Here is a 16125-nt window from a genome sequence, read left to right as displayed (position 1 = left end):
CAGGAAAGAATGACAGTAGAATCTTCCAGGAAGGTCTGTGAGAGCAGAAAAGGTCGCTTTGGCTAAATGATATAAGGTGGACTCCTGCTGATACTGATAACGGGGACAGGTGCGATTACCTGAGGTTCCTCTAACTTTACGAATTTTTTTTTTGGCGGCTGGCCAGTACAGAGATCCAAACGCATAGTGTTATAAGCCTGAGCTCTAACCAGCTGCGATAACCGGCCAGCCCCTGCTTTAAGAATTAATGTGCTCAATTTCCAGATAGAAAAAGGTTAGAGGTTCCTGTAGTCTCAGCACCCCAACAAGCTCTCTGGAACCTACCTTTAAACTCCATGTTGGTAGCATCATCCAGAAGTTCCTCTTTCATGGTATTAAGTGTCTCAACAATCATATCCTTCATTTCCTCCTGCTTTCGATTAGCAATATTCATTAATGACTCATACAACTCATTCTCCTTTTTTCTAGTATATTCCAGACGTTTGGGAGTAATCTGCAGGTCCCGCTGCATGTCAAAGGCCTGGTTAATAAAGATGTCGAGGCAATGACAGTGCACCAGATTCAGGGCCTTGGCTGCATCTACCAGGCGAGACTGTAGCACCTGGTGAGAAAACGTGCTCAAGTGTCTCAACTTCTCACTTTGTTCCACCAGCATGCTCTGAGCTTTAGTGTCCTGGCCAGGAGCCACAAAGTTCCAGTGACTGCTGCTCAGATAGCCCAGGTCAATTAGCTGGCGATAAAGTGGTAATCTTTCACTCTCTGTTCTCCTGGTGGAGGAGTCTATTATCTCCGAGCCCAGCTTTGGCACTTTAAAAAAGAATATGGGAACAGAGAAATACTTTCGGATTTCCTGAAGCTCTTGCTCATCCCTCTCAGAGAGTTCATCTTCATGGAGTGCATAGGTTATCACAGGCAAGAAATCATTCACCAGGTCTCCCAGAACATTCACTGTAGGCCGGAGGCCTTGGCATGGTGCTACCACAATGTCCACTTCCTGGAAGGGGAAGGGAGTCATATTATCACCTTAGGGTCAGAACCAATCCTTGCCTCCCCAAAGTCCCACACTGAGACCAAAATCCAGATCTATGATGGAGCAGTTGGACTTCAGTATGCCCCAATCATTTGTCCACCTCCTTCCTTGGTTATCAGCACTACCTGGTACAGCCTACAAAGGCAGGCACCCATCTGGAGAGAGTGAAAAACAAATAAGCAGAAAGGATGGCAGACCCCTTAGCCATTTCAAATAAAGAGAACCTGGTCCCCGCCTTCCTCTGTGGCTAAAAATTCCCATAGATTCCCTCTGACGAAGAAATAAGACAGATAATGGAAGAAAAAGAAACTGTTATGGACATTATCGGACTGGGAGTGAGTCTGCCTGGAACATTCCTCCCCCTCTTGCCCTCCTCTCACACCCCCATCCCTACCTTTCAAACCCGGCTAGCTCCCAAACATCCTTTAAGTCTCAATATGTATGTCATGTCATACCCACACAGTCTTTCCTATTACACAATCCCAAGCATGCTTTACTCCCTTTCTTAATGTTTAACACGTTTATAATTTATTTATTTAAAACTCATTTTTTTCTCCATCAATCTGTAAATTCTTTGAGGGCAGGGACCATGTCTACCTTGTTCATTACTGTAACTCCAGCACCTAGCACATAGTAAATTTTCAATACTATTGAATCAATCAATTAAGGAGCAAACTAAAAGCCAGGTATTACTGTCCTATTCTAAAAGTTTGCAGATATCCCAAAATCTTAGCCACCTAAGTCTTGGTAATTCCTTTAAGAATATGATCACTTGGTAAGACAGAGACTAAGGTTTGTCTATCCAATATTTAGCCCCCACACTATTGGAGAAAGCAGTGTTCTTTACAGATAGGGGTGACCAGTAAGTGGGTGGGGCTTCCAGAAAACTCTTTGTGGGGAAGGTAGGTTAATTCTACCAGGAAGTACGCCCTTTGGCTTGCCTGCAGGAGTGGTCATCCAGCAGCCCTAAGGCAAGCCAGCGGGTGGAAGTGAGCACTAAGGATAATGAAGCAAAAAGAAAGAGCATCCCTGATGACCAGAGAGCTGCCACACCAACCCTCAGCTGCCTAGCTTCAGGCTTCTTCTTATGTCAGGAAAAAAAATTAACTTTTATCTTGTTTAAGTTCCCTTGTTTGTCTTTCTTTTTTTTTTTTTTTTTTTTTTTTTTTGATGATCTGTTACACACAATTGAGCCCAGTTCTAACTGATATACCCAAGTTCCTAAAGTGAGTTTCAAGAATGATCTTTAGAAACAAACCTTCCACAGGTCCTTTTCCTAGCCTGTAGTTTCTCTCTGTGTCCTACTTCTTTCCTGAGGAGTTTCAAAGCACTTAAGAGCATATATGAGTATATCCATCTGCTGCATAGGTTGCCCCTCTATCTCTCTGAAATTGTCTACTTTTCCTGGCATTCCAGACGTAAGGGGTTGACTGGGGACCCACGCCTATATCACCATCGTAGGCACACAAACTTCTAATGTCTTCAGGGATCTGCAAACTCAAATCAATCCTCCACATAACTCTAGCATATTTTACAGAGATATAAAAGAACTCAATACAAATCTGCTCAAGTTTGTATCCTTTACTATTTGAAATCTACAAAAGACGCATTTCATTTTCCTTCAGAGTAATATTGTTTTCATTCCTTACCTTATTTGACCAGTATTGATAAAATATTTTTAAAAATTGAAATAGGGGAACTTTTCCTTTTTGATATCCTTCTCTAGATAAGTAAGAAAGCACTGGGAAATGTCAGCTTATTACATCTAGTACCTCTTTTCCATTGACACTGACACTCAATGTGTGTGTATTCTATTTGTTTTTTTATCTTTTCCATTTCCAGCAAAGCACAGAGGTCTAACCTTCTTTCCCAACAAAGAACTAAACTTTATCCTCAGGTAGGTCATATAACCTTCATTTGCCTGGCCACGTTGACTTCCTAAAGCTAAAAATGCTTTTAGAATCTCACCATTTGTAATTTGAGCAAAAACTGCGTGAATTCATTTACTGGTCTACCCAAGCCTAGGCCAAGAAAGAATTTGCTGTTTCATCTGTGCCTCAAATCACATGGAACTTTTTCTGGTTGGAAGAGTAGTCTGACACTCATCTTGCTGTTCAAAACAAACCCCCTTTCACGACCCTGAGTCACACATGCTATTAGATAATGAGTCACCTCAGTGAGGCATATTCAAAAAGTTGGTAAGTAAGAAATTTTAAGGTTTAGAATAGAACATACAATTGCATAAATACCAGCATTATAATCACATATAATAATTAGATAAAGAATAAAAAGAATCCCAAGAAATGACAAGTTATATTAAGGCAGAGAATTATAGGTGGAAATATTTTTTATATTGGAAAACTGTCCTAAATACGCACATTTTTAAAAGATGTAAATCAGTCAATCAAACTTATAGAAAGAAAGCCTAAATATTCAAAATATTGTTTAGAAAATTTTCAGGGAGAATTCTGTTTGTTTGGGGATTTTCTTAAAACGCTAAAATTTTCAGGTTTTCCTCAAAGACTATTTCGTATGTGCTACAGAACCATCAGCCAAAGCTGCAAAGTCCATTTGGAAGACCAATACCCTTTTTAAGAAATCAGGTGACTTTATTTGCCCATGGGCACAAATTCATTTTTTAAAAAATGGATTCGGGCTTTCTAATGGTAAAGCATGGCCTGATACATTGGCACCTAGAAAGAAGCTGTCCACTCCTGAATATATCTTATACAAACAAAAATGAATAGGGGCTGGCCCCGTGGCTCACTTGGGAGAGCGCGGCACTGGTAGCACCGAGGCCGCGGGTTCGGATCCTATATAGGGATGGCCGGTGCACTCACTGGCTGAGCATGGTGCAGACCACACCGTGCCGAGGGTTGCGATCCCCTTACCGGTCAAAAAACACCAAAAACAAAACCAAAAATGAATAGGAAACAGATACCATGCTTTCTTCTCCCTTCCCCAGTTAACTTGTGCAGCTGGTCTGACTGCTCTATCATGACTGTCAGAAGACAAGCAAAGAGCTGCTGGCTGAGACCCTGGCAGCAGTACAGATTAGACTAGAATGTGATTTGCTATTCTGCAATACTCACAGTGAAGGGATGACTCATGTCCGATGGGGTTATAAACAAAAAAGGAAGCCAGCACTGTCTCCTGGAGACAGGAAGTGAAAAATAATAATTACTAGAGAGAATATGAACCAGACCTGTTCTGGGCCCTATTATGGCCACCTGAGAGGTAAATCTGATCTCAGACTGTTTCATGGAAGGCTGTATCCTTTCCCAGCACCTGAAACAGTGCCTGGCACTTAGTAAGCATCCAATAAATAAACATGGAATTAGTTAATGAAGAAATGATGCCTTTACCACTTGGTCAAAGCAACTTTCACAGGGCTGGTGGGTTAGCTCACTTGGTTAGAGCATGATGTTGGCAACACAAAGGTAAAGGGCTCAGATCCCCATACCAGCCAGCTGCCAATCACACACACACAAAAAAACCCACTTTCAATCAGGATATGTAAAATTTTCTCTCTTTCAACCCACATCCCACACATTTTATCCCACACATTTATCTGGAATTGCCATTTGTGTCTACTACAAGAATATAGCAATGAGTAAGCATTTTGCTCCTAAATCAACCAAAAAAAAAAAAGACTCTCAGAGAATTGTGACAATTATTCCTTAATTCCCATTTTGAGTTACAGTAAATTCCTGAAGATATTTCTCTTACAGAATGCATTGTGCACAAGTCCCTGGAATTTTTCAGAAGTTGATCTGTTACCATCAATTTTTCTGGCAGGATTAAGAAAATGCAATCAAAAGAAGCTTGCCACTCTGCAGACACCAGACTACACCTCTTTGGTTTTGTTATTGATGTAAAATGACATTATTTTAAATGCCAAGAAGCAAACATTCAGTCACTGAAGAAAGCTGACCACTTCCTAAGAATATTGGCCCTCGTTGGTGTGGACACTCCTGACTCATAGCTCATGGCGTGCTATGGAGTGAATTGTGTCCCCCAAAGTCCATGCATTAGAAACTTGACCCCCACTGTGACAGTGTTGAGGGTGGGAAATCCTAATATGATAATTGAAAGGCGGGGCCTTGAAGAAGTGATTAGATTGTGAGGACCATGCCCTAGTAAATGGATTAATAAGTTGATGGTTTAATGGTGGTCATGGGCATGGTTCTGAGGGCTTTATTTATTTATTTATATGTTTCATTACTATATTTTTCATTACACGATGTAATCATTTTTTTGTGGCCCTTTACCAATTTTTCACTAGCCACTCCTCTCTCTTCCCCTCTCCTACCTCTGGTGGCCTCAATTCCATTCTCTCCTTTTGAAAGTTCAACAAATTATTGTGATTATTGTAGCTTTCTTTTTTTGTTTATTTGTTGTTGTTTTTTTTTTTTTTTTTTTTAGCTCCCACTTATGAGTGAGGACATGTGATATTTCTCTTTCTGTGCCTGGCTTATTTCACTTAACATAATTTTCTCTAAGTTCATCCATGTTCCTGCAAATGGCAGAATTTCATTCATTTTTATGGCAGAGTAGTATTCCATTGTGCATATTTACCACATTTTCCTCATCTAGTTGTCCGCTGATGGACATTTAGGTTGGTTCCAACTCTTAGCAATTATAAATAGAGCTGCGATGAACATGGGAATACAGATATCCCTTTGACATGATTACTTCCATTCCTTTGGGTATACACCCAGCAGTAGGATTGGTGGATCATATATGGCAGATCTAACTGTAGTTGTTTGAGGAAGCTCCAGACTGTTTTCCATAACAGATGCACTAATTTACAGTCCCATCAACAGTACAGAAAGGTTCCCCTTTCTCCACTCCACATCCTTGCCAGCATTTGTTATTCTCTGTCTTTTTTATAATGGGCAGTCTAATTGACGTGAGATGATATCTCAACATGGTTTTGATTTGCATTTCTCTGATGCTTACTGATGTTGAGTATTTGTTCACGTGTCTGTTGGTCATTTGTATGTCTTCCTCTGAGAAATGCCTATTCAGCTCCTTTGACCATTTTTTAATTAGGTTACTTGTTTTTTTACTGTGAAGTTGTTTGAGTTCCTTGTACATTCTGGATATTAATCTGTTGCCAGATGCATAGTTTGCAAATATTTTCTCCCATAGTGCAGATTGTCTTTTTGCTGTTAACTGTTTCTTTTTACTGTGCAGAAGCTTTTTAGTTTGTTATAATCCCATTTGTTTGTTTTTTTATTTTGTTGCCTGTGCTTTTGGAATCTTATTCACAAAGTCTTTGCCCAATCCTACTTCCTGAAATGGTTCCCCTGTGTTTTCTTTGAGTGGTTTTACAGTTTTAGGTCTTATATGTAAGTCTTTAATCCATTTTGAGTTGATCTGGTATATCATGAGAGGTACAGATCTACTTTCATTCTTCTACATATGGATGCCCGTTTTCCAATCACCACTTATTGAAGAGGCCATCCTTTCCCCAATGTGTGCTCCTGTTGCCCTTGTCAAATATCATTTGGCTGTAATTATGAGGGTTGATATTTCCGAGTTCTCTATTCTGTTCCATTGCTCCAAGTGTCTGTTTTTATGCCAGTACCATGCTGGTTTGGTTACTACAGCTTTGTAGTATAATTTGAACTCAGGTTGTGTAATGCCTCTGGTTTAATTTTTTTTTTTTCCTCAGGATTGCTTTGGCTATGGGGGTCTTTCATTGTTCCATATGAATGTTAGGATTGTTGTTGTTTTTTCTATTTCTGTGAAAAATGTCATTGGTATTTTGATGGGGATTGCACTGAATATGTAGATTGCTTTGGGTAGTATGGACATTTTCACAATGTTAATTCTTCCAATCCAAGAACATGAAATGTCTTTCCATCTTTTTGTGTCCTCTTTAATTTCTTTCAGCAGTGTTTGTAGTTCTCATCATAGAGATTTTTCACCTCCTTGGTTAAATTGATTCCTAGGTATTTTATTTTTTTGGTGACTAATGTAAATGGGCTTGCTTTCTTGATTTCTTTTTCTGCTAGTTCATTATCAGAGTATAAAAACGCTACAGATTTGGGGGTGCTGATTTTGTATCCTGCAATTTTACTGAAATTGCTCATCAACTCTAAGAATTTTTTGGTAGAGTCTTTAGGTTTTTCTATGTATAGGATCATGTGATCTGCAAACAGGGAAAGTTTGACTTTGTCTTTTCCAATCTGGATGCCTTTTATTTCTTTCTTTTGCCTGATTACAAAAGGGGTAGTACTTCTAATATTATGTTAAATATGAGTAGTGAGAGTGGGCATCCTTGTCTTGTTCCTGTTCTTAAGAGAAAAACTTTCAGCTTTTCCCCATTCAGGATGATATTGGCAGTGGGTTTGTAATATTTGACTTTTATTGTGTTGAGATACTTTTCTTCTATACCTAACTTACTGAGAGTCTTTATCATGAAGGGATGTTGAATTTTGTCAAATGCTTTTTCAGTGTCTACTAAGACAATCATACGGTTGTTGTCTTTATTTTGTTGATATGGTGTATCACATTAATTGACTTACATTTGTTGAACCATCCTTCCATCCCTGATATGAATCCCACTTGATTGTGTTGTATAATTTTTTGATGTGTTGCTGTATTCTGATTGCTAATATTTTGTTGAGGAGTTTTGCATATATGTTCATCAGGAATATTGGCCTATAGTTTTCTTTTTTGTTGTATCTTTGTCTGGTTTTGGTATCATGTGATGCTGGCCTCATAGAATGAGTTTGGGAGAGTGGCCTCTGTTTCAATTTTTTGGAATAGTTTGAAGAAAATTGGTATTAATTCCTCTTTAAAGGTTTGATAGAATTCAGCAGTAAAGCCATCTAGTCCTGGGTCTTTCTTTGTTGGGAGACTATTGAATACTGCTTCAATCTCATTGCTTGTTACTGGTCTGTTCAGGTTTTCTATTTCTTCTTGCATCAGTCTTGTTAGTTTTGTGTGTCCAAAACTTTATCCATTTCCTCCAGGTTTTCAAATTTGTTGGTATACAGTTGTTTACAATAGTCTCTAATGATTCTTTGTATTTCTGTAGTATTGGTTATACTGTCTCCTTTTTCATGTCTGATTTTTGTTATTTGGGTCATCTCTCCTTTTTGTAGTTAACCTAGCCAATGGTTTGTCTATTTTGTGTATCTTCCCAAAAAAACAACTTTTTGTTTCATTGATCTTTTGTATCATTTTTTGGGTTTGTATTTCATTTACTTCTGCTTTGATTTTAATTATCTCTTTCCACCTACTAATTTTGGGATTGGATTGTTTTTATTCTTCTAGTTTTTTGAGGTGTAGTATTAGGTTGTTTCTTTGAAATGTTTCTATTCTTTTGATGTAAGCACTTATTCCAAGAAATTTCCTGCTTAGTACTGCTTTTGCAGTATCACACAGATTTTGGTATGATGTGTATTTTCATTAGTTGCAAGACATTTTTTGATTTCCTGCTGAATTTCTTCTTGGACCCAAGGTCATTCAGGAGCATTTTATTTAATTCCCATGTATTTGTAAAGTTTCCCGAGTTTCACTTGTTATTGATTTCTAGTTTTAATCCATTATGGTCTGAAAAGATACTTGAAATGATTTCAGTTTTTAAAATTTGTTGAGACTTGATCTGTGACCTAACATGTAGTCTATCCTGGAGAATGTTCCATGTGCTGATGAGAAGAATGTATATTCTATAGTTGTTGGATGAAAAGTTCTATAGATATCTTCCAGGTCTAATTGGTCTAAAATGTGGTTTAAATCCTGTGTTTCTCTGTTGATTTGTTGCCTAAATCATCTGTCTGGTGCTGAGAGAGGGGTGCTAAGGTCCCCTACTATTATCATATTGAGGTCTATCTCCTTCTTAGCCCTAATAGCATTTGCTTTATATATCTGGGTACTCCAGTGTTGGGTGCATATATATTTATGATTGTTATGTCTTCTTGCTGGATAGATCCCTTTATCACCATATAGTGGCCTTCTTTGCCTCTTTTTATGGCTTTTGGTTTAAAGCGTATTTTATCTGATATAAGAATGGCCACTCTTGCTCATTTTTGGTTTCCATTTATGTGGTATATCTTTTTCCATCCCTTCACTATTAGTCTGTGGCTTCGCTATTAGTCTGTGTCTTCGCTATTAGTCTGTGTTTGTTTTTACAGGTGAGCTGAGTCTCCTGGAGACAGCATACAGTTGGGTCTAGCTTTTTAATCCAATAAGTCAGTATATGTCTTTTGAGTGGGGAATTTAACCCATTTATATGTAGGGCTATTATTGAAAGGTATTGTCTTACTTCTGGCATTTTATTGATTTTTATTTGGATGTTTTAAATATCCTTTTTTCCTTTCCCTTTTATTGTTTGTCTTGGATGTTTGTTGGTTTTTTGAGGTGGTAAGATTGTTTCTTTCTCTTTCTTGTTTGCATTTTTGTTCTACCAGTGGGTTTTGTTCTTTCTTTTCTGGTAGTGACTATAGTTTTTCAGATTCCAGATGCAGGATTCCCTTGAGGATTTCTTGCAGGGCTGGTCATGTGGTGGTGAACTCCCACAGTTTTTGTCTGTCCGGGAAATACACTATTTTTCTCTCATTTCTAAAGGATAGCCTTGCTGGGTACAGTATTCTTGGCTGGCAGTTTTTCTCTTTAGTACTCTGAATATATCACCCCATTTTCTTCTGGCCCATAGAGTTTCTGTTAAGAAGTCTGCTTTTGGTCTGATGGCAGCTCCCTTACAGGCGACTTGACGCTTTTCTCTTGCTGCTGCTTTTAGGATTCTTGCTGTCTTTGAGCTTTACCAGTTTGACTATAATGTGGATCTTTTTGGACTGAACCTGTTAGGAGATCTTTGAGCCTCCAGGATCTGAAGTTCTGTGTCTCTCCTTATACTGGAAAGTTTTCCATTTTTATTTCATTGAATAGGTATTCAATGCCTTTTCCTTTCTCCTCCCCTTTTGGAATACCCATGCTTCAGATATTTGTGCACCTAAGGTTGTCTGCTAGCTCTCTTAGATCTTCATTTTTAAAATTCTTTTTTTCTTTTTCTATTGAGCTGGGTTATTTTGAACAGATTATCTCTGAGATCAGAAATTCTTTTTTTCAGGGCTGGCCAATTAACTCAATTGGTTAGAGCTCAGCCTTATAACACCAAGGTCACAGGTTTAGATCCCTGCCCTAGCCAGCTGCGAACAAAAAAAAAAAGAAAGAAAAGAAAGAAAAGAAAAAAAGAAATTCTTTCTTCTTCATGCTTTAACCTGCTGCTTAAGTTCACGGTAGTGTTTTTTTATTTCATTGATTGGAACCTTCAGTTCCAGGAGTTCTGCTACATTCTTTTTTAAGGTATTACTAGCTTTATAAATTTCCTCCTTCATATCCTGGATACTTTTTCTCATTTTGTTCTGTTGTCTGAGTCTTCTCATATCTCAGTAAGTTTCCTTACGAGTGTTGCTCCGAATTCCTTTTCAGCCAAGGATTTCCTTCTCTATGGGGTTTGGTACTTGAGAATTACTGTATTCTTTTGGTGGTGTCATATTTTCTCGGTTTTTCATATTTCTCATATCTCTACATTGATGTCCGGTCATCTGGTAGAGCAGTTGCTTCTTCTAGTACTCTGGAGTGAGCTTTCAAGAGAGACTTCCTCTTCTTTTTCTGGTCTCTGCTGGCAACTCTCCTTGTGTCAATGCAGTCAAGTGGGTGGCAAGCCAACTACACAGTGGCTGCAGCTGCTACTGTGGTTGCAAGCTGCTTTTGCAGCAGCCATGGCTGTAGTGGTGTCTTTGGTGAACCACCCATGCAGAAGAGGTGTTTTTGGCATGCTCCTTCCTTTTGCCAGGCAGAGGTTGCTGCCTGTGTCTCCTGCGTAGGACCCTGAGTGTGTTCCTGCCTTCTACTGAGAGGGGTTGCCGCCTGCAGCTCCTGCCTACAACTCTCGTCATACTCCTGCCTTCTGTCAGGCAGTGGGGGCTGCCACAGCTCCTGCCTAGGACCCCAGGTGTGATTCCACCTTCTTCTAATGCTTTAAAAGGACAGCACATGAGGATTAGCTCTTTGCTTCTGCCATTTGCCATGTGACACCCTGTGTCATCGAACTCCCCACCAAAGAAGGCCAACATCAGACAATCATGCTCCTTGGACTCTGGACTTCCTGGCTTCCAAAACTATAAGCAGTAAATATTGTTTCTTTACAAATTACCCAGTTTTAGATATTTTATTAGTAGCAACAGAAACAGACTAATACAGAAAACTGGTACCTGGAATGGGATATTGCTTATAACAAATACTTGAAGATGTGGTAGCAGCTTTGGAACTGGGTATTGGGCAGAAAAGCTGGAAGAATTTGGAGGAACAGTCAAGGAAAAGCCTAAATGTTAGTGAAGAGAGTTTAGAACATCTTAGAGACTGGTTAAAAAGGTGGTGACCAGAATGCTGATAGAAATATGGACAGTAAAGGCCATCCTGAGAAGATCTCAAATGTAAATGAGAAGGAGTTTATTAGAATCTGAAGCAAAGATCACCCTTTCTATAAACTGGCAAGGAATGTGGCTGTATTCTGTTCATGCCCAAAAGTTTTATGGAATGTGGAACTTAAAGGTGCTGACAAAGGGTATTTGGGGGAAGAAATTTCTAAGCAGCAAAGCATTCAAGGAAGCTACGTGGCTACTTGCAATAGCCTACACTGAGTTATGGCAGAAAAGGAATAATGTAAAGGCAGAATTTATAATTCCAAAGAAAGCAGAGGGCAAAAAATTGGAAAACTTTCAGCCGGGCAATGTAAAGAGTAAAATGGTGTCTTTGGAAGAGGAAGTCAATGGTGTAGCCCAGTGGCCATTTGCTAAGGAGATTAATGCAGAAGATAGGGATTATTGAGAAAATGGAAAAAAGACTTTGAAGGTGTTTCAGAGAACTTCAAGGCTGCCCTTTCTATCAAAGGCCCAGAAGCCTGGGGAGACGGAATGGTCTACAGGAATAGGCCCAAGGCACACTCCAATGGCCTGCTGCCCAGGGTCACCTCAGGATGCTGCTCCCCACACCAGCACTCCAGCTACTTTGGCTGCTCCAACTATGGCTAAATTGGCTTCAAGTGCTACTGGACCTGCAGCTTCAGAAGATACAGACTGGAAGCTTTGGCAACATCCATATATTAAGTCTGCAGGCTAATAGAATCCAGAGCTATGCCATCCAGATTACAAAGGATATTTGGAAAAGCCTGGGGGCCCAGAAAGAGATCTGTCACATGGGTGGAGTCACCACATATAGCCTTCACTGGAACAATGCTAGGTGGAAACATGATGTCAGGGTTGCAGTTGCAGCAGAATATCCCCACCGGCACCATGCCTTTTGGAGTCCTGGGAGTGGGACCACCATAAAGACCCCAGAACTGTAGAGCTACCATTGTGCAACACCAGCCTGTGAGAGCGGAAGCATGGTTGGAGACTAGGAAAGCCATTGGAACAAAGCTATTTGAGGACTTGGGGACCCAACAACCACACCAGTGTGCAGAGAATGCCAAAAATGGAGTCAAGGTACATGATTTGCCAGCTTTGAGATTTGATGCCTACCCTGCTGAGTTTCAGACTTGTTTAGGACCTGTTACACCTTAATTTTGGCCTTCTCTCACTTTTTGAATGGGAATATGTACCCTATGTTTGTCCCACCATTGTATCTTGGAAATACGTAACTTATTTTGATTTCACAGATGGGACTTTGAACTTTTGAGTTGAAACAAGTTAAGACTGGTGTTAGAATGAATGTATTTACCTGTGAGAAGGACATGAACTTTGGGGGACAGGGGTAGAATGATGTGGAGTGAATTGTGTCCCCCAAAGTCCATGTATTAGAAACTTGACCCCCACTGTGACAGTGTTGAGGGTGGGAAATCCTATTATGGTAATTGAAAGGTGGAGCCTTGAAGAAGTGATTAGATTGTGAGGACCATGCCCTAGTAAATGGATTAATAAGTTGATAGTTTAATAGTGGTCATGGGCATAGTTCTGAGGACCCGAAAAGGAGGAGTGAGGAGTTAGCTCTCTTTCTGTCCCACCATTTTCACCATATGACACCTGCATCACTGAACTCCCCACCAAAGAAGTTCTGGCCCTCACCAGATGTGTTCCATGAACTTTGGACTTCCTGGCCTCCAAAACTGTAAGCAATAAATATTGTTTCTTTACAAATTACCCAATTTTAGGTATTTCGTTATAAGCAACAGAAACAAACTAATACCTGGCACATTACTAAAACTCAATTATTGTGAAGGATGATTATACCAACTGATGATTCAAATGGAAAACAGTTATGTGCTCAGGATAAAGTTGGTAGGCAGCAGATGTCTTTGATTTCTCTGCAGTTGTGAAGCCTCAAATTTACATCACACAAGAAAGTACACGACTATATAACAGTCTTGCCCTTGCTCAGTAATTTTCACAGTTTCAACCTCAATCCTTGTCCCCACATTCTAGCTATCTTTACTTCCAATTCTCCTCCCATGCCATTCTCACAGGACACTTGGGAGGTTTTTCAGGTTTGTGTTTAAACAGGTTTGATTATTTTTCATTTTTATATAGTTCCCTGAACTCACTATCACTCTTAGGTAATAATTATATATTAAGGAAAATTCCACTCTATTCTCAATATATTATAAAAAATACCTTGACTCTTATTGGTACAAACACTCTCTAAGGGGGAGCTGCAACTGAAAGGGTTTCTAGGCTATATCATGTCTCCTAAGAAATTGGGATTATTGTGAAGCCAACCCAGAGCAGTCAATATAAAATAGTTATAAGCTCATCCCCCTACCTAGTAAGAGCATCAGTGTGGTAACTCAGAAGCCAGACACAAGACTTGGAAAAAAACATAATCACAAACATAGCCCTAAGCTAGCCACAGAAAGCACGAGACCATCATGCTAAAAGTGGAAATACATTTATAACCCCAAACACCCAAAATCAAAGGCTTTAGCTCTGAGTTTCAACTCATAAATATGAAGCCTTTAAGGATCTTAACTATCTTCCCTGTATTTCACAATGCAATGAATTAGGTAACACATGAGTTGATAAGAATGTATTGAATAGCCTCTGCTCATTCTACCTTGTAGATAGCCAAATATCCCAGTATCCACAGATGAAGATAAAAGTATGAATCTGAAGCTTTATTCTCTTACCAGTTACTAGGTTCATGAATAGAGAGAGACAAAATAGCAGGATGGAGAAGAGGAAAAGAGGAAGGAGGGAAGACTTTACCTTTTAACTTTTATGCACTTCTGTATTACTTACCTTTTCATAACATCTTTCTCCTTTCATTTTATTACAAAAGTAAGTCATAATGAATTATGCAGAACTTTGTCTCTAATAAGAGCAGAATAATAACTGCAAGAAAACTGGAGCAAGGACTTAAGTTTGACAAAAGTGAGGAGTTCCAACATGGATGGTTGTCAGGGAAGGGATGGGTGATGGAGAGAGTAGGAAATCTTCTCACACTGATTTATTCATTCACAGGGAGTAGGGAACTGGCTTACTATGTGCGAGACCCTGTACTAGGTGTTTTACACATATTCTCTCATTATCAAACCTAAAAGACAAGGACTATTAAAAGCCTCATATCAAACCTAAAAGACAGGGATTATTAGCCCTGTCTTACAAATGAGAGAACAAAGTTACACAACTAAGTGACAAAACGAGGATGTAAATACAGATCCATTTAACTACAAAGACTATGTTTAAATAGTCACTGAAGGTCCTGTGTGTCAATCACTGTGTGATCTGGTGTTAAGGAAGTTCTGAAAGAAAAATAAGGATGGATAAGATGATTCTAGGGATCCTAACAATCCTAGAAAGTATATGCTGGCTACAAAGTAAAGGCTCTGCCATAAAGCAAGATAATATCCTCCAAGGATTGGTTGAGATATCACAAAAGATGTCAAAAAGAAAATATTTTTAATAGCCCCAACAAATTTCCGCCTGTTGACAATACTTTCAACCTCTGATTCATCAGGGAAGATTCCCTACGCCTGCCATCCTCTACTCAGAAGGAAACAGAAACAAATCTTTGAGACAGTAAAAACAGAAGGGAAGTCATTTGGTGCAGGAAAGAGGTAGATAGGACCCCAGTGAAGGAAAATGACAAAAGAGGAGGATTAAGACTGTAATCTCTGTCAGATTTTCTCCCCAAAGAAAAATCTTTGGAAGGCCAAAGACGAATCACTGATGGTGAATTCAGAACACACAGCCTCAGCTTCAGCCTGTTCTTTTAAGAGATAGCAAGATTACTATGGTAAGCACAGGGATTTAAAAAATTCTTTTAGCTCACTGTGATGCTGATAACACCAAGGTCAAGGGTTCGGCTCCCCATATTGGCCAGCTGCACCTCCCCGCCAAAATAATAATAATGAAGTCTTGCCTCTAAACTGCACACATCCTTAATAGGTATATTAGGCTATAATAGGTATTCCCAGGCGTTTTGGCAAATAGCAATGTATGCAGGATGGTTACATTTCACTATGTATGTTAGTATGAGGGAAAAGGTGAAAGAAATGTTAAATTCAAAAAACAAAGGATTACTGCCTGTGAAGAATTTATAATTTAGTTATTTGCCTAAACTTCTCAAATCCTTTTTTAATACATCACTTCACTTTCCCTTTTTTCCCCATAAAATAGTGGTTTCTTTATTTTAATTATACCTCTAGAATACCATTCTTTATTTCTCTACCTCATACATATTCCCCCACCCTTGTTTCTTTTCACTTGGAATGACCATTTTTGGCCTAATTCCATATACTCCCTCCTCCCAACAGTATCTTCTTGTCCTGAGGACCTCACCCCATCTTCTTTCCTACCTTTTACTTATCAACCCTTATCTTTTAGTCTGTATACACTCAAGAGATGATATGGTATTTAACTAAAGGTGAACAGCACATTACAAATTTTGGTTTATAAGGCACCATAATAAATGACAATAACTCGCCAAAAATTGAGAGAAGCTAGTTTTCTAGTAAAAAAACAATGTTTAGTAAACTTTAGAGTTAAAATTTTGCATAAACTTTTGTCATTTTATGATCCTTTATAATGATTATGGGCTGTAAAAACATTACCTGCTGAAAAACTAATATCAATATCCCT

The 16125-nt window shown here is 39.0% G+C and overlaps 1 protein-coding gene across 1 annotated transcript in view; it reads right to left on the bottom strand.

Annotated features, from left to right (window-relative positions):
- Positions 1-16125, bottom strand: part of DSTYK (dual serine/threonine and tyrosine protein kinase) — a 53861-nt gene that overhangs the window by 18036 nt on the left and 19700 nt on the right. Inside the window, exon 3 of the mRNA XM_063114660.1 lies at positions 325-994. Within this exon, the coding sequence (XP_062970730.1) occupies positions 325-994 (670 nt within the window). The remainder of the gene's footprint in view (positions 1-324; positions 995-16125) is intronic.

This window comes from Cynocephalus volans, chromosome 11, assembly GCF_027409185.1.
Source record: "Cynocephalus volans isolate mCynVol1 chromosome 11, mCynVol1.pri, whole genome shotgun sequence".
NCBI classification, from domain to species: domain Eukaryota; kingdom Metazoa; phylum Chordata; class Mammalia; order Dermoptera; family Cynocephalidae; genus Cynocephalus; species Cynocephalus volans.
The sequence above is the reverse complement of the archived record's forward strand: the minus strand, read 5'-3'. Positions and strand labels throughout refer to the sequence as shown.